We start from the raw sequence: 22,870 nt of genomic DNA, 5'->3' as shown, positions 1-22,870 counted from the left end.
CAATCTCTCATGAGACAATCTGAAAGCTGTCACTCCTCATTAAAAAAGGATATAGAACAAAAAAATCCAATGGAGGTCAACTTTCCACATAAAGGTCAGAAGATTACATTTGAACTTACTATCACAGTAGTAATCCACAGACTGAACTGATTCTGTGGTTCCAGGGGGCACTTCCTGTTCAGAATCTATAAGAAGAGGGGAAGACTCAGTAATTGAAGACAAACAATAAACCAATGCAAAGAAAAACATTCAAACAACAAAGTTTTAATTTAATTTTTATTTTATTTATTTTTAATTTTTTGTCTTTTATTTTGCTATTTCTTGGGCCGCTCCCACGGCACATGGAGGTTCCCAGGCTAGGGACTGAATCGGAGCTGTAGCCACTGGCCTACGCCAGAGCCACATCTGCAACGCTGGATCCTTAACCCACTAAGCAAGGGCAGGGACCGAACCCGTAACCTCATGGTTCCTAGTCGGATTCATTAACCACTGTGCCACGACGGGAACTCCCAAAGTTTTAATTTTAAATAAATATAGTAGTGATTTTTTTCTTTTATAACCATTTGTGGTTATAGTACAACCCCATTAATTGACACAAATATAGATTTTTCTTGGCATGCCTATGTCATGTGCAAGTCCCTGGGCCAGGGATTGAACTTGCGCCACAGCAGCAACAACACAGGATCCTTAACCCACTATGCCACCAGGGAACTCCTAAATGAATTTTATTATTATTTTTAAATTTTTTCTTTTCTGGCCACTCTGTGGCATATGGTGCTTGCAGGCCAGGGATCAGATGTGAGCCACAGTTGCAACTTATGCTGCAGCTGGAGCAACGCTGGATCCTTTAACCAACTGTGCTGGGCCAGGGATCGAACCTGCATCCTGGTGATGTAGATATCACTGATCCCAATGCACCACACCATAAACTATTACTATTATTTTCGGTTGTGCCCGTGGCACACAGAAGTCCTTGGGCCCAGGATCAAACCCACGCCACAGAAGTGACAATGCTGGATCCTCAATAGCCAGGCTACCAGGCATCTCCTTGATGTGAACTTTAAATGTGGAATGCAAAAACTGGGCCAGTGGAGGACAGACACTACCTCAATACAAAAGTAAAGCAGATGAGCAGATGCAGAACACACGAGGCAAGCAGACTTTATTTTGGAAATTTAAAGAACTATCTGCACTCTCACAATCATCAGCAACATCTACCTAACCTAAGGTAAGAAGGTTTAAGAAGAGTATATACATTACTCATTTAAATGCCTTCTTCTCAGGTTCACAGACAAACCCATTAGTCAGGTTTAAATACATAGTCCAAATAGCTAAATCTGGACTTACCAAACTTGTCTGCTCCACATCGGAAGCATTTTAGTCTTTTCCTGAAATTGTTAAGGCAGCACTGGAAAAAAAAAAAAAAAAAGTTTTATCTATAATTATTTATCACAGTAAGCCAGGCTTACTGTAACAGTGTGGGTTAGAGTAATAGGGAATAGGGTCAGTGAGCAACAAAAAACAGAAAGTGACAGCATGTATCTAAGACAAAGGAGTATTAACCTAAAAATTTAGAATGCTTTGTTATGTGAATTCTCTTAAGAAAAACAAACTGATGTATTTTGAAGTAGAATTCCATTTTTATCAAGTTGGGGAAGTCAGTTCACCCCAAATCCTTGTAGTAAGCTACTGGAAAATTTCTCCCTTTTATCACAAGAGCACTATATGGACCACTCTATAAACACAAATATGATGTGAAGAGAATACTGTCTAGACCCCTGCTGGATATGGGACATGTGAAGAACAGAATTTGAGTACCCTCAAAATATCAATAGCAACAGAAGTTCAAAATGGTGCACTGGTGACAGGACCATAACAGACCTTATATAATGTGAGCAGGGTCACAAAGAGCTTTGCTAATGTAATTAAGAGACTGCCAAAAGTTGAGAGTTCTGGAATTCAAGAAACCATACAAGTAAAACAAACTTAAAATCTCAACTGAAAAACTGGGCTTAGAACCCAGATCTTTAAAAAAAAAAATCTCTCATGTTTGAGGGATTCCGTCCTCTAATACCTACTCAGGAAAACCCAAGAAAGTCACAAAGCACAAAAATCACCTTATAATAAAAGCTGGTGATTGTGTACTTACTAGTTTCCTTGTTTGGGCAAAGAAACAAACAGAAAATAACAAAACCCAGAAAAGTTTTGTCTGTTTGGGAAGAACACATGCTTACCTTGTTACAAAGCCAATCTTCAAACTTAGGTCTGGGATTGCTATAATGCATTGCGATATGCTTTCCTTGAATCACCAACTTTTTCTGTAAAAAAAGAAGTAATTAGTTATTTCCATTGTGAGGAACGTGTGTCCATTTTCCCAGGGCAGAGCACACTTCGGAAAAATCAGTGCTCTGGAATTAAATGGACAACATACGGGGAGGACCAACCACCGCCACCTATACTCTGCCCATCCAATCCTTCAGATAGGCAGTAAGAGAATGGGATGCGGAGTAAAGGTAAACGGAGTCAGGGAGTGCTGAGAAAGCTGCCACACACTAAACGCTGACATGCACCAGGCCGTGTCTCCAGCAGAGACAGAAGTCCTAACGTTCAGCATTGACAGGCTGCCTGAGAGTGACAGTCTATTTCAAAAAGCAGAAGACACAACTTTCCCAGTTCTGATGTTGTCTCCTACTTCAGCCCTTAAACATGGTGTCCTTGGGCTTCACTTCACTTTTTCCCCAGGCCCCCATCTTTATGCAAAGTGAAAGCCTTTATTTTTCCCCTTCCCCCAAATTCCTGCTTCAGGATGTGTCCTTTGGGGGACAATGGGAAGGAACTCATTTTTAAAGGGAATCTGGTTACAATTTTCTCAGGAGGGACTATTCTGAATGCCATCGACTCTAAAACAGCTAAATAAGATTTCTTCCTGCCAACTCCAACCACGTGATGTCCTGAGTGAAAGATGCGTCTTTCAGTGAAATAGATGGTACTCTCTTCGAGATGAGTAACCAGGAGGCCAATGAAGTTTCTTCAGGGGGTTAGGAAGTTTGTAAATGTTCATATACCACCTCATCCTTCAAGTCAACCACACGACTAAAGGGACTTAACTTTCAAAGGTCAAAACTCTGAGCTGAATCAGTCTAGCCAAGAGTACACCCAGCACCTGCCCCCAAAGAGCCTTCATTTAACAGGAAAAAAAAATTTTTTTCTTGGGGGAGGGGAAGGGAGTGGGATGTTCTGACACTGTCAGAACAGATTTAAGTAGGAGGTTAGGTATCCAAAAAATTTTAAAGGAGTCTAACCCCTCTAAACATACATACTGTTGAGCAATTTGATTCTTGCAAATCCTGGAAGAGTTAAAGACATGCTGTGAATGTTGTCTCTGCAATATCTAAAGGCAAGACTGCATGTCTGGCCAAGAGGGAAAAAGCTGAAGGGCCATCCACTCACTGTGTTGTACAGAAGCAAAAACAAAGAGGCTGGGAGATATGTCAACAGATCATCCCATTAGAAGGGATATGTGCTAGGGGAGACTCCAAACTACCACTGAGTCCCTAATCCTATTGGCCTTTTATTTTTGGAGTGAATTTGAATTGTAATGAAATATTACACATTAACATAGCTTTGTATACATTAAAATTGTGGAGATCTTCAAGTGTCTTACAGGTTTTAATTTCCTAGGAGCTTTAAACTCCCAAACAAGTAATTCTGATATATTCACTGCATTAAAAGATGCTGTCATGTAAAGAAAGTGGACTCACATAACACTTGCATATACTCTGAATTTATCAGGATGGTGTCCATGGTATGAAATGAATGAAGATCTACTTTTATATGACCAGATTGTCACCTCTGGGTTAAGGAAACAGGCTGAAAAATCTAACAAATCAGTCAATCAAAATGATACCCCCCATTCCTGAGTCTTGCTATAAATGACAATAAATTACCAAAGAATATAACTCTTATTTATGAGTGACAAATCATAAAATGCTGCAGAAAAGCAACATAATGAGTTAAGCAAACTTCCCCAGAATGCACTTGGTTAAGGCATTCGATACTGTGCTTTGGAGTTCTTGCAAAAAATGTTATTTAAGTGCCAAGCACTGAACATTATCTTGACAAACTGTAGAACACTTCAGTTAATGCTGCATCAAAGAATCATCAATGATTTGCTTTGAAGAGACTATAAAAGGTATTCTCAAGGAGATTAGAATGTTAATGCCACTCTAACTAGATCAGACAGCGGCAGGACATCAGCTCCCAAGCTAGTCTCATCAGACTTATTGTTCATAAATTCTACTAGGTCCTTAAATAGTTCTTGAAGACCCATATGAGCAGTTATGCCTCCAAGAGGCTTGTGATCTCAAAGCAGAAATAAAGAGTTACTTATAAAATTTCTGTAGCAGACTTCTTTTATACTCTCTTCACTGTCAAATTGAGAGTTAGATATTCTAAGATTACTCTCAATGGACATAATAAATAGGAATATAATCAGGCAAGGAAAGAGGAATATTTGAGATGTTCAAGATATTCAGGGGTTAACAAAGCCCTGCCAGGTAGCCACATTTAAAGGCAGAGCAAATTCTGCAATGTAGTGGTGCTTTGCATGGTATTTATTCTAGTAATATCAATTTTAATATATACAAAGCTTTTCTTTTTTAAAAGTCACTCCTTTGGAACAAACCACTCCTTCAACCTTTTTTTTTTTAATTGTACAGACTTGTTCCATTTTCATGAATATCTAGACTTGGTGAGTGAAGCAACCTGATTGGCTTCCATCCAGCTGGTAGCATCTTGCAAGTGATAAAACTCCACGAAGGCGAAACCACGGCTTACACCTAGAGACAGCATTCAGATATAGACGGGATACTCGTGTTAGTCAGTTCCTTTATAACAGGTGAATCTCTCTCCCACTGCTTCAACACTGCGTGACAAAGCCAATTGGGAAGCAGCTTTACAAATGTGACTTGACTTGGGGATCTTCTTGATACTTTGCCATGGCAAGGAACCAAGCCGCCTGAACTAAATGCCACTCGATCTGATTCCACGCTTAAAAAGTAACCATGCAACCGACTACAAACAGTCAAACAAGGAGTTTATAAATCACTACTTACCGAAGAAAAAAAAGCCCCTAGAAACAAAGTTTTTAAAAAGGTCCTCAGATGCTTCCTAACATCGTTTTCAAAGAGTCACATTCCTTAGCCATGGCAAACCTTTCATTCTGAATTCATGTGCTTGAAGATTGGGGATATCAGGATGTTCTTTAGGGACTGAGGTGGGAATGGGGAAGAGAACCAGAATAGCAGGAACTAAGCAACCTCTCACCTGTTTTCCTCTTCATCAGCCTCACGTCCGCAGGCTGAGGGCCTTCAAATGATTCCATCATTTCTCGAATCTGAACAGGGTTTTACAGATTTATAGTTAAAGATTCAGCCACAAACTACTCCACACTTAAAGAGAGTTCAAGGACTATGGATTCATCAACTGCTTAATTAGCCAAGCTTTTAAAACTTCTATCATTAAAATGTAATTATTCTAAAAATGGAATAAAGGCAGGAATACTTCTCACAGAAAATGATATAACAGATTTGTGTTTTTTTTTTTTTTTTTTAGGGCCACACCCACAGCATATGGAGATTCCCAGGTTAGGGGTTGAATCGAAGCTCTAGCTGCTGGCCAGACCTGAGTCGCATCTGCAACTATACCACATCTCATGGCAACACTAGATCCTTAACCGGCTGAGCAAGGCCAGGGATCGAACCTGCGTCCTCATGGATGCCAGTCAGATTTGTTTCCACTGAGCCATGATGGGAATTCCCTGAAGGCATTCTTTTTGTGCTGACTAGGTATTTCCTCAAGCACAATTATTTACGTTGTGACACACGATATTGCTCATGGTAAGTTCACATGGAGGTTGTCCCTCAAGCCTCCTTCCTTTAGTCTAATTTTGTCTTTTGTTCTAAAAGACCAAAGAGAAAAATGAGATTTAAAAGAGGCAGAATAGGAGTTCCCATTGTGGCTCAGAGGAACCGAATCTGACCAGCATCCATGAGGACCCAGGTTCTATCCCTGGCCTCACTCAGTGGGTTAAGGATCTGTTGTTGCTGTGACTGTGGTCTACACCAGTGTCCACAGCTCTGACTTGACCCTTAGCCTGGGAACCTCCACGTGTCATGGGTGCGGCCCTAAAAAGACAAAAAAAAAAAAAAAAAAATCAAATAAAATAGAGGCAGAATATCTGACTGAAGCAGCTAAGGTTGCTGCGGAGGAGGTACAGGTTCAATCCCCAACCTGGCATGGGGAGGAGGCACAGGTTCAATCCCCAACCTGGCATGGTTGGTTAGTATCTGGTGTTGCTGCAGCTGTGGGCACAGGTTGCAGATAGGGCTCAGATTCAATCCCTGACCTGGGGAACTTCCATGTGTCGCATGCACAGCCACAAAAAAAAAGAAAAAAAGAGGCAGAAGATATGTCACTATCCTCTGAATTCAATGACCAAGAATCAATAGCCAAAAAATGAGGAACCTCCCTTAAGATAAATATTTTCTGTTAAGTTCCCTGGTAGCAAAGTGGGTTAAGGATCAAGCACTGCCACTGCTGTGGCTTGGGTCGCAGCTATGATCCAGGTTTGAGCCCAGGCCCTGTAGCTTCTGTATGCCACAGGCATGGCCAAAAAAAAAATTTTTTTTCTTCACAATGTCTTCAAGAAATAGTTTTCCTGTATTTACATTAATGATAAAAGTTAACAAAGCTCATAATACTCTTAGGCTCTTAGTATATAAACATTAATTGAGCCCAAAGAAAGACTTCTGGCTAATAGGCTTGTTACTGATGTCAGATCAAAGCCCTATTAGAAGATAAAATACATTAAAAGTACCTTAGTCTCTTTATCAATCACACTAGGCAGCAATACTCCCAGGAAAAAAACCAGGGCCAAATTTGTGAATCAGATTCTTAGTGGCCCCAACTTTCCATAATTATGGGTGAACGCTGCAGGATTCTCAATCCTCATTGTTTGTGGATTCTCTACTTGTGGAGCTGCCTATTCATTAAAAATTTTAACTCCAAATCAATACCTAACCTATAGTGCTCTGATGGTCATTTGAAAACATGTGCAGAGTAGTGATGCTCTGCCTTGTTTCACCTTTTTCTTTTTTTGGTCTTTTCTTTTTTCCCTAGGGCCACCCGGCAACATATGGAGGTTCCCAGGCCAGGGGTCTAATTGGAGCTGTAGCCGCCGGCCTGCGCCACAGCCACGGCGACTCAGGATCCGAGCCTTGTCTGCAACCTACACCACAGCTCACGGAAATGCTGGATCCTTAACCCACTGAGCGAGGCCAGGGATCAAACCCCAAACCTCATGGTTCCTAGTTGGATTCGTTAACCACTGGGCCATGATGGGAGCTCCGAGCTTTTTTCTTTCATTTTTTTTTTTTAAGGGCTGCACCTGAGGCATATGGAGGATCCCAGGCTAGGGGTCCAATTGGGAGCTGTAGTCACTGGTCTACGCCACAGTCACAGCAACACAGGATCTGAGCCGCATCTTCAACCTGTACCATAGCTCACGGCAATGTTGAATCCTTAACCCACTGGGCGAGGCCAGAGATTGAACTCTCATCCTCATGGATGCTAGTCAGATTGTTTCTGCTAAGCCACTACAGGAACTCCTCAGCTTTCATTTTTTAAAACAAGTGTCCTACTCACAGTCTATTTAGTTTTATGTTTTTCACTTTTTTCTGGCCACGCCTGTGACATGCAGGAACTCCTGGGCCAGGGATTGAATCTGTGCCACAGCCATGACAATGCCGGATCCTTAGCTGCTAGGCCACCAAGGAACTCCCTGCGTTTTTGTACTTTTTGTTGGTGATACACTGTTTAAAAAGTACAGGGCTGGAGTTCCCATCATGGCTCAATGGTTAACGAATCCAATTAGGAACCATGAGGTTGCTGGTTCAATCCCTGGCCTTGCTCAGTGGGTTAAGGATCCAGCGTTGCTGTGAACTGTGGTGTAGGTGGCAGACGAGGCTCGGATCCCGAGTTGCTGTGACTGTGACACAGGCCGGTGGCTACAGCTCCGATTAGACCCCTGGCCTGGGAACTTCCATATGCCGAGGGAGCGGCCCTAGAAAAGGCAAAAAAACAAAACAACAACAACAAAAAAAAGGACAGGGCTGAAGTGCTGTCTAGTGTTCCTAAATCCAAGAAGGAAGGATATGATGTCCTTTACAAAGAAAATGTGTATGTTAGAAAAGCTTCATTCACACATGAGTTACAGTGCTGTTGGCTGTGAGGTCCATGCTAATGAATTCACAATATATATTAAATAAGGCACCTCTAAACAGAAACACACACGAATCAAGGCTGTATATTGATCCGTTGATAAAAATGTGAATAGAGACTCACAGAAACCTAACTTTATATTTTTCCTAAGAGCATATTGTTCAGTATTCCCTGTGGCTTTATAGACTGTAGCTACCACAAATAAGAAAAATCAACCCTATTTTTTTCAAAGAGTATGAGAAGTGCTACACAGAAGTAGACCCAACCACTTGACTCAAGCTCATACTTGGTAACATAGTTAACAGTCACCAGAATAACTACAGTTTCTATAAAAGTAGTGCTATACAGTAACATACTTAACTAAAGATAGTTACTCTAAGAATTCACATGTTCAGTGGGAGAACTAAAAAACTAACAAATAATAATGAAAGTGATAAACTGAAGTTCAGGAGATATTTTAAATACTATAATTTCAAAATAAAGATTTGGCATTGTCATTACTGTGCCTCAGGTTCGATACCTGGCCCGGGAACTTTCACATGACGTGGGCATGCCCGCCCCTGCCTGCCTCAACCCAAATGTTTTAAAGATCTCAACTAGCAAATTTCCTACGAATAGTGTCAATATTTGAAAGCCTGAGGAATTCTACTTTGAAAACATGCCCCTCCCCACCACCTCAGTGTGCAGGGGCTTGATGTGGGAATCTCAGTTCCCAAACCAGGGACTGCACCGAATCCTAACCACTAGACTACCAGGGAATGCCCCAGCACCTGCCTTCTTATGGTAAGCACGTCTAAGAATCTTGAAATACATAAGCATTATATTCTTGCTTCATTACCAAAAGGGAAGGCCCCCAGAATTAGCTAGGGCATTGCTGTCCCCATGCCACCCACTTTCTCTATGAGTTCCCAGGGCCACAGACCTAATAGATTCAAGATGACAATATGATCAACAAGTATACTTTCCCCCAAAGTATATTTTGCCCCTGGAGTTCCTGTCGTGGCACAGTGGTTAATGAATCCGACTGAGGTTGCGGGTTCGATCCCTGGCCTTGCTCAGTGGGTTAAGGATCTGGCGTTGCTGTGAACTGTGGTGTAGGTTGCAGGCAAGGATCGGATCCCGAGTGGCTGTGGCTCGGGCGTAAGCCAGTATCTACAGCTCTGATTAGACCCCTAGCCTGGGAACCTCCCTATGCCACAGGAGAGGCCCTAGAAAGGCAAAAGACCAAAAAAACAAAAAAACAAAAACAAAAAAACCCCAAAAAACCAAATATACTTTCCTCAATTGACTCTTGCAGGATTTGCCTCCCCTGCTCCACATAACAGAGCTGCAGCTACCTAAGCTCAGCCATGCCTTCCATCAACCCCTCCACCATTCTAACTTGCACAGGTTTTGTTAACAGGCAAAAACCTTAGTAGCTTTCTTTTATACTTTGCTGAACTTTCAAGCTCCAGCACTGGCCCTCAAAGCACCTTCCCACCCACTCCCTCCTACCCAAAGTCTTTTCTTTTTTAAAAATTTAATTTAATCTGGAGTTCCTGTCATGGCTCAGTGGTTAACACCCGACTAGTATCTACGAGGATGCAGGTTCTATCCCTGGCCTCGCTCAGTGTGTTAAGGATCTGGAGGTTGCCTTGAGCTGTGGTGTAGGTCGCAGAAATAGCTCAGCTCCCACGCTGCTGTAGCTGTGGTGTAGGCCAGCAGCTACAGCTCCGATTCAACCCCCAGCCTGGGAATCTCCACATGCCGCAGGTGCGGCTCTAAAAAAACAAAAACAGGAGTTCCCATCGTAGCGCAGTGGTTAACGAATCCGACTAGGAACCATGAGGTTGCGGGTTCGATCCCTGTCCTTGCTCAGTGGGTTAACGATCCGGCGTTGCTGTGAGCTGTGGTGTGGGTCGCAGACGCTGCTTGGATTGCACGTTGCTGTGGCTATGGCATAGGCTGGCAGCTACAGCTCCAATTGGACCCCTAGCCTGGGAACCTCCATATGCCACAGGAGTGGCCCAAGAAATGACAAAAAGACAACAAATAAATAAATAAATAAATAAACAAAAACAAAAAAATAAAAGTAAAATTAAAAAAATAACAATCTAATTTTTAAAAGGTTTTCATTTTTTCTATTATAGCTGGTTTACATCGTTATGTCAATAAATTATTTTTATTAGGGGAATATGAGTTTGGCGTTTTTTTTTTTTGTTTTTTGTTTTTTTTGTCTTTTGTCTTTTGTTGTTGTTGCTATTTCTTGGGCCGCTCCCGCGGCATATCGAGGTTCCCAGGCTAGGGGTTGAATCGGAGCTGTAGCCACCGGCCTACGCCAGGCGTTTTTTTTTTTTTTTTAACCATGTATGTGTGGCATGAGCAAGTTCCCAGGCCAGGGATCAAACCTGCACTCAGCAGGATCCTTAACCCACTGTGCTACCAGGGAATTCCCAAAGTCTTTAATTTCAGTCAAATCAAGCTGGTCAGGGCCAGTCCACACCTTTTCCTCAGTTCTCTACCACATCAAAACATTTCTATGCCTTAGGAATCAGTTCAACTAATATCTCCCTGTAGCCCTTCCTTACCCTCCACTAGAAACCACTTCCCTTAAGGAAGCCTCCAGAGCTATTCCACAGAACCACTTTTAACAGGACCTCTTCCAGGACTTCCTGTAGTGGCTCAGTGGAAATGGAATCTGACTAGTGTTCATGAGGATGCAGGTTCAACCCCTGGTCTCGTTCAGTGGGTTAAGGATCTGATGTTGCCGTGAGCTGTGGTGTAGGCTGCAGATATGGCTTGGATCTGGCGTTGCTGTAGCTGTGGCATAGGCCGGCAGCTATAGCTCCGACTGGACCCCTAGCCTGGGATCCTCTGTGTGCCACAGGTGCAGCCCTAAAATAAAAAAAGACAAAAAACAAACAAAAAAATCAGGACCTCTTCTAACATCTATCCCTTTCTACTCTGCCTTGTCTTCATTATCTGCTGACCTTACTATTATTCCTCCTTAAGTTTTTATGAAGCAGGATCATGGTTCCGCATTACTACAGTGTAAAGGTACATACTGTAGTGAGTGTGCTGTGGATCCGCTAATGCTAATAGTGGACCACTAGTAATTCTATCATCCCATTTGTTACTTCCAGTGTTTAGAAGACTAAGGCTGTGTAAGCTTTCTTTTCTTTTCTTTTTTTCCTTTTCTAGGGCCACTTCCCGAGGCATATGGAGGTTCCCAGGCTAGGGGTCTAATCAGAGCTGTAGACCCTGGCCTACACCAGAGCCACAGCAACTTGGGATCCGAGCCGCGTCTGCAACCTACACCATAGCTCCTGGCAGCACCGGATCTTTAACCCACTGAGCAAGGCCAGGAATTGAACCAGCAACCTCATGGTTCCTAGTTGGATTCATTAACCACTGTGCCATGACAGGAACTCCTAAAGCTGTGTAAGCTTAATATTTATCTTCAGCTGTCTAAAATTTACCAAAAAATAAAATAAAAAATAAAATTCCACACCTCACACCATGCACAAAAATAAAATCAAAATAACTTAAAGATCTAAACATTAAGACAAGATACCATAAAACTCCTAGAAGAAAATAAAGATTAAACATTCTCTGACATCAACTACACAAATGTTTTCTTAGGTCAGTCTTCCAAGACAATAAAAATAAAAACAAAAATAAACCAATGGGACCTAATCAAACTGACTAGCTTTTGCAGAGCAAAGGAAACCATTTAAAAAAAGAAAAAAAAGAAAAAAAAAAAAACCCCAAAGAGAGTTCCCATCGTGGCTCAGTGGTTAGCGAATCCGACTAGGAACCATGAGGTTGCGGGTTCGGTCCCTGGCCTTGCCGTGAGCTGTGGTATAGGTCGCAGACTCGGCTCAGATCCCACGTTGCTGTGGCTCTGGCGTAGGCTGGTGGCTACAGCTCCGATTCAACCCCTAGCCTGGGAACCTCCATATGCCTCGGGAAGCGGCCCTAGAAAAGGAAAAAAGACAAAAAACAAAACAAAAAAGACAAAAAACAAAACAAAAACCAAAAAGACAACCTATGGAATGGGAGAAAATAGTTGCTAATGATGCAACCGACAAGGGCTTAAGCTCCAAAATATACAAACTTATACAACTCAATAGCAGAAAAACAAACAACCCAAATGAAAAATGGGCACACCATGGAGTTCCCGTGGTGGCGCAGTGGTTAACGAATCCGACTAGGAACCAAGAGGTTGCGGGTTCGGTCCCTGCCCCTGCTCAGTGGGTTAAGGATCCGGCGTTGCCGTGAGCTGTGGTGTAGGTTGCAGACGCGGCTCGGATCCCGCGTTGCTGTGGCTCTGGCGTAGGCCGGTGGCTACAGCTCCGATTCAACCCCTAGCCTGGGAACCTCCATATGCCACGGGAGCGGCCCAAGAAATAGCAACAACAACAACAACAAAAGACAAAAGACAAAAAGACAAAAAAAAAAAAAAAAAAAAAAAAAAAAAAAAGAAAAATGGGCACACCTGAATAGACATTTCTCCAAAGAAAATGTATGGATAGCCAATGGAAAAAATGCTCAACATCACTAATTATTAAAGAAATGCAAACAAAAAATACAATGAAGGGAGTTCCTGTTGTGGCTAAGCTGGTTAAGAACCCAACCAGTATCCATAAGGATGTGGGTTCGATCCCTGGCCTCACTCTGAGTTAAGGATCTGACATTGCTGCAAGCTGCAGTGTAGGCCATGGATGTGGCTCAGATCCCATGTTGCTATTGCAGTGGCTGTGGTGTAGGCCAGCAGCTGCAGCTCCAATTTGACCCCTAGCTGAAGGAACTTCCATATGCCACAGGTGTGGCCCTAAAAAGATAATGGTTATCATTAACATGTCTACAAATAACAAATGCTGGAGAGGGTGTGGAGAAAGGGAACCCTCCTACACTGTTGGTGGGAATGTAAACTGGTACAACCACCATGGAAAAAAGTATAGAGGTTCCTCAGAAAACTAAATATAGAAGTGCCATAATAATCTAGCAATCTCACTTCTGGGCATATAATCCAGACAAAACTTTCATTAGAAAAAATACCTGCACCCTTATTTCATTGTAGCATTATTGGCAATAGCCAAGACATGGAAACAACCTAAATGTCCGCCAAGAAATGAACCAATCGAGAAGATGCAGTACACAAACACAAAGGAATTCTACTCATCCATAAAAAAGAACAAAATAACGTCACATTTGCAACATGGATGGAACCAGAGATTCTTATACTGAGTTAAGTCAGAAAAGAAACTCAAATCCCATATGACATTACTTATATGTGGAATCTAAACTATGGCACATGAGTTTCCATTGTGGTAGAGCAGAAATGAATTTGATTAGTATCCATGAGGATGCAGGTTCAATGCCTGGCCTCAACCAGTGGGTCAGGGATTTCGCTTTGCTGCGAGTTGTGGTGTAGATTGCAGACACGGCTAGGATCACGTATTGCTGTGGCTGTGGTGTAGGTAGGCAGCTGTAGCTCTGCTTTGACCCCTAGCCTGGGAATTTCCATATGCCATGGGTGTGGCCCTAAAAAACAAAAAAGAAAGTATGGCACAGATGAACCTATCTATAGAATGGAGAGAGACTCACAGACATGGGAGAACAGACTTGTAGCTGCCAAGGGGGAAGGGGAAGAAGTGGAATGGACTGGGAGTTTGGGGTTTGTATATGCAAACTATTACACTTAGAATAGATAAGCCATGAGGTCCTGCTGTATAGCACAGGGAACTATATCCAATCACTTATGACAGAATATGAGAAAAACAATGTATACATATGTATAACTGGGTCACTTCACTGTACAGCAGAAATTGACAGAACACCGTAAATAAACTATAATAAAAAAATTAAAAATAAATAAAATAGGAGCTCTTGCTCTGGTACAATGGGATAGGCAGTGTCTTGGGAGCACTGGGACACGGGTTTGATCCCCAGCCGGTATAGTAGGTTAAAAATCCAGTGTTGTTGCAGCTGCGGCTTAGGTTGTGACTGTGGCTCGGATGTGATCTCTGGCCCAGGAGCTCCATATGCCTTGGGATGGCCAAAAGTGAAAAATAAAAATAAAATTCAGTGAACATTAGTCAGAACATTACTCTGAATATTCCATGATACTTGCACAATACTGTCTATTTATATCTTTTAAAAATGTATTTCAGGAGTTCTTGCGGTGGTACAGTGGGTTAAGAATCTGACTACAGTGACTTCTGATGCTGCGGAGGCACTGGTTCAACTCCTGGCCCAGGAACTTTCATATGCCATGGGTGTGGCCATAAAAGAATGTATTTCAAAACATCACGTTCATGGAGTTCCTGTCGTGGCACAGCGGAAATGAATCTGACTAAGGAACCATGTTCGGTCCCTGGCCTCACTCAGTGGGTTAGGGATCTGGCGTTTCTGTGAGCTATGGTGTGGGTCGCAGACGTGGCTTGGATCTGGTGTTGCCGTGGCTGTGGCTGTGGCTGGCAGCCACAGCTCCAATTGGACCCCTAGACTGGGAACCTCCATATGCCTCGGGTGTGGCCCTAAAAGGACAAAAGACAAAAAACAAACAAAAACAAAAACAAAAAAAACATATCACATTCATTTCACAAACTGCATTAGCTGGGCAACCTCCTGCATTCAAGGGTTGGGAATACACATAAGAAATTCTGTCTGCTAAGTCAGGAATGGGTTCAAGCAGAAAAAAGTACACTGGCAGAACAATGGACATATCGAAAGTGGCCTGCAGGAAAGCAAATGGTAGATATGGCTGGAAGGAATGGGTGAAGGCCAAAGATATCAATGGAAATCAGGCAATGTCCAGTACACCAAAGTCCTAGGTGGCCAGTCTGAGAGGTGAGGAGCCAGGCTTTTCAATAGACTTTCCAAAGGTTTCAAATGGAGAATACAATTTCCATCAAGTCAAAAGGTGGCCAAATCATAAAATGTTCTTACTGATGTATCCTCAGTGAATAAGTAGCCAGTTCAATAAAAATGTACTGACTACCTGAGGGCTACTGAAGGAATAAGAACTGCTCCCTGTAGTTAAGGAACTTCTGAAAACCTCTACACTGACCTTCAAAGCCTAAATATAAATGGTAATTTAATTATGAACCAAGGTAAGAGAACTCCACCCTAAATATAGAAACTAGACAGTAGCTTGAGATAAAATAACACAAGAAAATAATGAAAGAGGCTCAAACTTTGTTGTGCCTACTAGATGACTCATTAGAACTGTTGGTTCCCCTTACATCGCTCTCCGTGATGGTGATAGGAAGGCCGCGAAGCATGATGGTCTTGCTCTCCCTCTCATCACTGATGTCATGCCTATAGTCATGCTCGCCATAGTCACCATCTGAATGGTAGCCATCTTCAGATCGGTCACTGTTCCTTCTTTCACGTTCTCTCTGATTTACAATAAACAAAATTATAATTCAAATCACACCAGGCTTACTTATATCCTTTGATTCAGTCCCTGCACTCTCAGGTATTTATCTTTAGGAACAGAGATAATTTAAGAACTCCATGATGATGTTTTCTAAAACAGCAAAAAAACAAAACCAGAAATCCCTAAACCTGGCAACAATCATTTAGTTCAGGGAGAATAGTTCAACAACTCACCATATATGAACACACAAACAGTATTACTTGCTATAATAAGACTATTTGAATGGGAAAAGAAAAAAAAAGTGCAAGATTATGTGGGCACCACAATTACTTCTGAACAAAGTATGTTATGATGTTAAACTACAACTTTTAGAATCACGTCTGAGGCACAGGGATGGTATATAATTATGCCCCAACTGCCTCATTTTAAAAATGGGAATAACATCTACCTTATAATGTTGTAATGAGACCTGAATGAGTTCATCTAAGTCAAGTGCTCAAAAGAGTGCCTGATGCATGGTGAGCCCTATGTCAACCCTAGCCAGTCTTCTACTACTACAGGGCTCAGTCTGTCTTTGAGGGTTATAATCAAGTCAAACAGATTTTAGAATAATAAAGAATTTGAATATAATATTACATTTGAGAGATTTCCACATCTGGTCTTATTTCAAGAATCTTGGAGCTTCTGTGCATAATTCTAACAATTTATAGTTCATAACTCTAACAACTCCATAAAGAGTTGCTGGTCACTCACCTCTGGACTGTCATAGTCTCGGTAGTCATCGTATCGATCACCCCTCCGATCATCACTAGATCTTTTATAATCTGAGTCCCTCCGCCTGCTTCTGGATTCACGCTCATCACGGTCATCCCTGTCTATGATGGAACCATACCTTCCACTGCGCTCTGTTCTACTCACTCTGTCAGGGGAAATAATTTTCATTTACTCTCAAGTATATCACATTTTGTCCCTTTAGAAAATAAGTTTGAAAAACATACACCCCGCATCTCAGTTTATAAGATATCCAAATAGTTCAATGTATCTCTTAAAAATTTTCACCGAATTCCAATTTACAAAGACAACCGTTGGGAAAACATCTATATCCTTCAATGCACAGGTAGTTTTCAGGAATTCATACTAAATCTAAAAATTCAGCTATCAAATATTTGGGTCTAATACTTTTGAGAGAGTTAGGCTAAGTTCCTCCCGCCTTCCCCCCAAGCCTGTGGTCCATATCACTCCTTTCATCCCTTATTTCAGATCCTAGTGATCAATCCAAGAAGAGCGCAATTACAGTTATTTCTCAGTATAGATTGGTTCCAGGACCCACTGCAGATTCCAAAACCCATGAACGCTCAAGTCTCAGGGTCAGCCCTCTGTGCATGCTGTTTTGCATCCACATTCAAATAACCATGGATCGTGTGGTACTATATTTATTGAAGAAAACTCAATAAATAATTGGACCCGCACAATTCAAATCTATTTTAAAGGTCAGTTGTATTAGCATTTCACTCAATTTCAAAGAACATGTCCTGACTTGTCCATTCTGAAGGATATCTCACTACTGAGAAATGGACCAACAACCTGGATGATTAAGTGTTGTTTCCCATTAGGCAGTTAACCAAGTTCATCTGTTAGACATAACTAGCACCATCAGAGAATATTTTTCCCCACAACAGCTGATTTATTTTTGGTTACTGGGCAGCACTGGGCCTCACAGAAAAATATAATAACAAGAAGCCTAATTTCATTTGACCACAGATATAAATAGTTCTTTAATAAATTGCTTACCAGGTTCATAAAACTACTGTGTTAGAAAGACAAGGGAAAGGCTTTTTATAAAGGCCTCATTTAGAGTAAACACATTTAATAAAAAGAAATGAATGAAACAAGTAGTCTAGGACAATTCCATCATATGCAATATGTGGCTAAAAGACCCTAAAACGGAAATGTTAAATTTATTTGGAACCACCAACTACTGACAAAGCATTAAAACAATGATATCATATGCCATGAACATTTTCCTGAGTCTCAATGGACCATCAATTTGATCGCTCACTGGGACTGAACTCAATATTAAGAAGGTAGCTGGCTGAATAAGTAAAGGTTGTGTGTTTAAATCAAATGCTTTGAGCTTTGAGTGAGAGAATCTACAGATGACACAGCAGCCTAATGCTCTCATCTTAATTTTCTACTAATTCTTTAGCAGTTTTTCTTTCTTTTTAAAAATGTAATCCATGGTCCAAAGCTTCTCAGCTCTATAATCTGGACCATCTTATCATGGAGGTGAAAACTGGCAGTCACTGATTGCTTTCTACAGCTAGGTACTGTGCAAAGTGCCAGAATGTATGATCTCCTAGCTTCTACCATTGGCCGTTACCCACACTGGGAACCCTCAGTGACTACTTCACCCTGCCCTTCTTTGCCCAGTTCTTTGTTACCCTTCAGTCATCACCATTGAGAATACTTTCTCCAGGAAATTTTCCCTAAGTGTTCTAACAGCACCCTCAACTTCTTTTGTCACAGCACAGTTCACTCAGTATTTTAATCTCTAATTAAACTGTGTGCTTGTGAGAGCAAGTATGAAAATGCTCACAGCAATGCCTGACACAAAAGACACTCAAATATTTGTTTGATAAACAATTTTTAACAAATATTTCAGTCCCTACTGAAATGTTGAGATCAAAGGCATGTACAGTAATAACTTACCGTTTGTCTGAACCCATTGTCCTACTGAAGATCTAGCACACTGCTCCAAAAGGTTCAAATTTTGTTTTTTCTAGGAGACAAGAAAGATTGGTTGCTGCAAATCTGAGAGATTACTTAAGTCAACTGTTCCATAAACTGGGACACTACTGAGATTGGAATGTCATCAAACCCTTACCAGTAATTATTTAAGGTTGGGGGTGGGGAGGGAGGTGGGAACAAACTGTCAACATTAAAATCAAGCTAAAGTTTTGTTAACAGTGAGCATAAAAAGATTAAATATACTTTAAAATATCACATTCCATATTCATAACAAACCCATAAAATGATGCAAGCAGAAGATTCATTTCCTGCTCCTACTCTAGGATTACAATGCAAAAAGGGCACAGCTGCAATCAGCTCTCTGTGTTCTGGATCAAGGCAACTCCAACCGGGTAGTTAAAACATTAATCAAAGTATCTTTATTAATAAAAGGAGCAAAATGAAGTTTAAAAATTACTGATAAAAAACTTAAAATCTTTCAGAAACCCGATGCTGAGCTGACTGAAATCTACTCCATTTATAACGCAACGGCTGGTCCAAAGCTGTTTCAATCAGACAAGAGCAAACCTCGACATGACTTAATTCCTAGGTAACAATAACCACCCCAGAGGCTGCCAGCCTGGCCCCGCGGCGCACAGGGAGTGATACAACATCACACAGCTAGACGGCGTTCGATGTGTGTAAGGTCCGAGAAACTAGTTACAGCCGTCCCTGGCGCCTGTTCAAAGAACATCTGCTGAATTAATAAATGGAAAAGAACCATCTGGGAGAAACAAGGCATTGGGTATAATCTCTGATGCAGCCCCTGATCGCCTGGGCAGTGCCCGGACCCACCTCCGTGGGGTGTCGCGGCTGAGATGGCGGCGCCACGGCCTGCGAGACCGACTCAGGCGTCCTGCTTTCTCTTCCTGCCTGCACACGCGCCTTCCCCCAAGAGATTCCCAGCCCGAAGATCAGCCTTCACCTAACAGCTTTCACCGAAGCTGCGGGGCGATGGCGGCTGGAGACTACCAGGGCGCCCCTGAGAAGTACCCGAAACAGACGACGATTCAGTTCAGCTGGGGAGTCAGAAACACGTCCCGGTAGGGGTACACTCAAAGCCCGAAAGAAGCGGGCCTCGAACTGGGCGGCAGAACGCCCTCTGAAAGTTGACAACGCTGGTGGCGAGGAGGGGCGCGGCCCTCCAAAGCCTCTGGTAGCCCTTCGGGAGATCTGGCTGGGGCTGATGGGCCGCCGCCCGCGGCTGACAGGAAGGCTCTACAGAGTCTACCCCAAGAGCAGAAACTTCCAGTCATTACGGGTGGATGCCGCACTTACCCCCAAGAAAGACAGAAGTAGCAGCAGTAGCGGTTTTATGCTCCAGATTTGCAGCAGGGTCCACCGCTTCACAAAATGGCGCCTCCGTCGAAGGCCGTCTCCTACCCACAGTACCTCGCGCCTATCCCTTCCCCTCCTCCCCCGCCTCCTAAGGAGAAGTCCAATCCAGAAGGTTTTTGGCTGAGCGAGGGCTGCTGGGAAGTGTGGTCGCTAGGGCAGCCTGTCACTTAACTACGCCCAGTGTCAATTTCCTGCGTATTTCTCTTTCTTCAAAACCACCGCCAAGTCCTCAATCTGTCTTTTGCAGAACTCTCACCTTTATTAGGCAAAGTAATTATTTGCCTTGGCTACAAAGGTCTTAGAGAGTACAGTTTGCTTTCACTGATAGGATGTAAACCATCACGATTAATCTGGCTTTAAGAGAAGGAACATAGGTTGATTGCCTATTGCATCATTGAAAAGTAGATTAGATTATTGGGCCACAACCTTTACAAATAATATATTTTTATTTTAATGACCTAGGAAGTGAGTATTAAACCCATTTACAAGTGAGGAAATTGAGGTTTATGGAAATTAAGATTTTTTTTTCTTTTTTAGGACCCCACCCTGCATCATAGAGAAATTTCCAGGCTAGGGGTCCAGTCGGAGCTACAGCTGCTGGTCTACCCCACAGCCACAGCAATGTGGGATCCGAGCCCCCGTCTGCGACCTACATCACAGTTCAAGGCGACAACATATGCTTAACCTGCTGACCTTAACCCACTGAGCAACGCCAGGGATTGAACCTGCATCCTCATGGATGCTATTGGGTTCATTACCACTGAGTCCCGCGGGAAATTCAAGACGACTTTTTTTTTTTTTTTTTTTTTTTTTTTTTTTTTGGTCTTTTAAAGGGCCACACCCGCAGCATATGGAGGTTCCCAGGCTAGGGGTCTAATCAGAGCTGTACCCACCGGCCTACAATAGCAACACCAGATCTGAGCTGCTTCTGCGACTTAGGCCTCAGCTCAGGGCAACTCGGGATCCTTAATCCACTGAGCTAGGCCAGGGATGGGACCGGAAATCTCATGGTTCCTAATCAGATTCCTTTCCGCTGCACCACAACGGGAACTCCTGAAGACTATTCTTGAAGGCAGTCCAGAATATCATTCCATTAATATTAGTCTAAGGCAAGGGCTCAGGGAAGTTATATACCAGGGTTATTTTAAGAGTTATTACTTGGCCTTCCTTTTTTCTTTCTTTCTTTTTCTTTTTCTTTTTTTTTTTGTCTTTTTCCTTTTCTAGGGCTGCTCCTGCAGCATATGGCAGTTCCCAGGCTAGGGGTCTAATAGGAGCTATGGCCACCCGCCTACAGCAACGTGGGATCTGAGCCGCATCTGCAACCTACACCACAGCTCACTGCAACACTAGATTCTTAACCCACTGAGCAAGGCCAGGGATGGAACCTGCAACCTCATGGTTCCTAGTTGGATTCATTAACCACTGCACCACACCGGGAACTCCTGCTTGGTCTTCTTTCTAAGAGCATCTCGAAGTTAACAGCCAAAACCAACCTTGTCTCCTTCACAGCCTTCCCTGGACTGTGAGTGGCAATTCCCTGCTTCCAGTTACTCAGGACAAAAACCTTAGAGTCATCCATGACTCCTTTTTCCTTGCACCCAATTGGTCAGCAAATCCTGTGGACTGTACCTTTAAAATATATCTTGGACCTGACCACTTCTACCTGCCTCAACTACTCTTCACCTAGTCAAAGCCACTATCACTGTCCTTTTTGGGAGGTAGGGGTGGGGCAAACTTGACATGCAGAAGTTCCCAAGCCAGGGACCAAACTCATGCAAGGGCTGTGACCCAAGACACAGCAGTGACAACACTGGAACTCCTGTTCCCCACCCCCCACCCCAAGAGGTCTTCTTTTTTTTTTTGTCTTTTTAGGGCCAAACCCGTGGCATATGGAAGTTCCCAGGCTAGAGGTCTAATGGGAGCTACAGCTCCTGGCCACAGCCACAGCCACAGCCATGTGGGATCTGAGCCACATCTGCGACCTACACTACAGTTCACAGCAATGCCGGATCCTTAACCCACTGAGCGAGGCCAGGGATCAAACCCAAAACCTCATGGTTCCTAGTCAGGTTTGTTAACCACTGAGCCACTATAGGAACTCCTGAGAGATTTTTTTTCTTTTTTTTTCCTCTTTGGCCACTATGAGGCATATGGAGTTCCCAGGCTGGGGATCAGATCCAAGCTGCTGTTGTGACAGCTGTGGCAACACTGGATCCTTAAACCACTGTGCTGGGTTGGGGATCTAACCTTTGTTCCAGTGCTCCAGAGACGCCACCAATTCTATTGCGCCACAGCAGGAACTCCTCTTTTTCAGTTTTACGTGATTCAACCTGCACCTAATCCAATCATCACAATCGGTTTGCAAGGTGTATGTTATTATTCCCATTTTAAATTTAATTTTTTTTCTTTTCAGGGCTGCACCTGTGGCATATGAAGTTCCCAGACGAGGGGCTGAGTTGGAACTGCAGCTGCTGGCCTACACCACAGCCACAGCAAGGCAGGATCTGAACTGCATCTTCACATCTGCATGAGCTATAAACCACCAGGGATCGAACCCCCATCCTCATGGATACTAACCCACTGAACCACAGTGGGAACTCAGAGAGAGATTTTGGACCCTGACTCATCAGTGAAAAGGTGGTATTCCTATGCATCCAGTTAGCAAACTTGCCCATTGTCATTATTATTATTATTATTTTGTCTTTTTGTCTTTTCAGGGCCGCACCTGCCACATATGGAGGTTCCCAGGCTAGGGGTCTAATCAGAGCTACAGCTGCCAGCCAACACCACAGCCACAGCAACACCAGATCCTAGCCACATCTGCGACCTACACCACAGCTGACGGAAACGCTGAATCCTTAACCCACTGAGCAAGGCCACGGATGGAATCCGAAACCTCATGGTTCCTAGTCGGATTAGTTTCTGCTGCACCACAACGGAAACCCCCCATTGTCATTATTTATATAGTTTTAGCGGAAACGATTTTTCATGACACATTACATAGATTGAAAAATTAAATCATGACAAGGTAGAGGAAGATAGTTATGGAAAACCACACCCACATTACTCTTTCTGGATAAGAAATCTTTCATGAATAAG

The 22,870-nt window shown here is 42.8% G+C and overlaps 1 protein-coding gene across 7 annotated transcripts in view; it reads right to left on the bottom strand.

Moving 5' to 3' along the window:
- The window catches only part of RBM5 (RNA binding motif protein 5), a 32,937-nt gene extending 12,911 nt beyond the window's left edge, over positions 1 to 20,026 (bottom strand). For 2 of the 7 annotated variants that reach the window (XR_002337531.1, XR_002337528.1), the window contains exons 1-7: positions 19,712 to 19,832; positions 18,356 to 18,425; positions 16,400 to 16,565; positions 15,510 to 15,665; positions 2,235 to 5,395; positions 1,348 to 1,408; positions 120 to 185 (exon numbers count right to left, since the gene is read on the bottom strand). Coding sequence is in view for 1 of the 7 variants with exons in the window: in XM_005669588.3 (XP_005669645.1) it covers positions 120 to 185; positions 1,348 to 1,408; positions 2,235 to 2,318; positions 4,765 to 4,838; positions 5,326 to 5,395; positions 15,510 to 15,665; positions 16,400 to 16,565; positions 18,356 to 18,372 (694 nt within the window). In the remaining 6 variants the exon portion in view is untranslated. Of the gene's footprint in view, positions 1 to 119; positions 186 to 1,347; positions 1,409 to 2,234; positions 5,396 to 15,509; positions 15,666 to 16,399; positions 16,566 to 18,355; positions 18,426 to 19,711 lie in introns of all 7 variants that reach the window. The other 5 variants (XR_002337527.1, XM_005669588.3, XR_002337530.1 and 2 more) reach the window with 5 other exon arrangements.

Source organism: Sus scrofa, chromosome 13 (assembly GCF_000003025.6).
Source record: "Sus scrofa isolate TJ Tabasco breed Duroc chromosome 13, Sscrofa11.1, whole genome shotgun sequence".
Taxonomy (NCBI): domain Eukaryota; kingdom Metazoa; phylum Chordata; class Mammalia; order Artiodactyla; family Suidae; genus Sus; species Sus scrofa.
The sequence above is the reverse complement of the archived record's forward strand: the minus strand, read 5'-3'. Positions and strand labels throughout refer to the sequence as shown.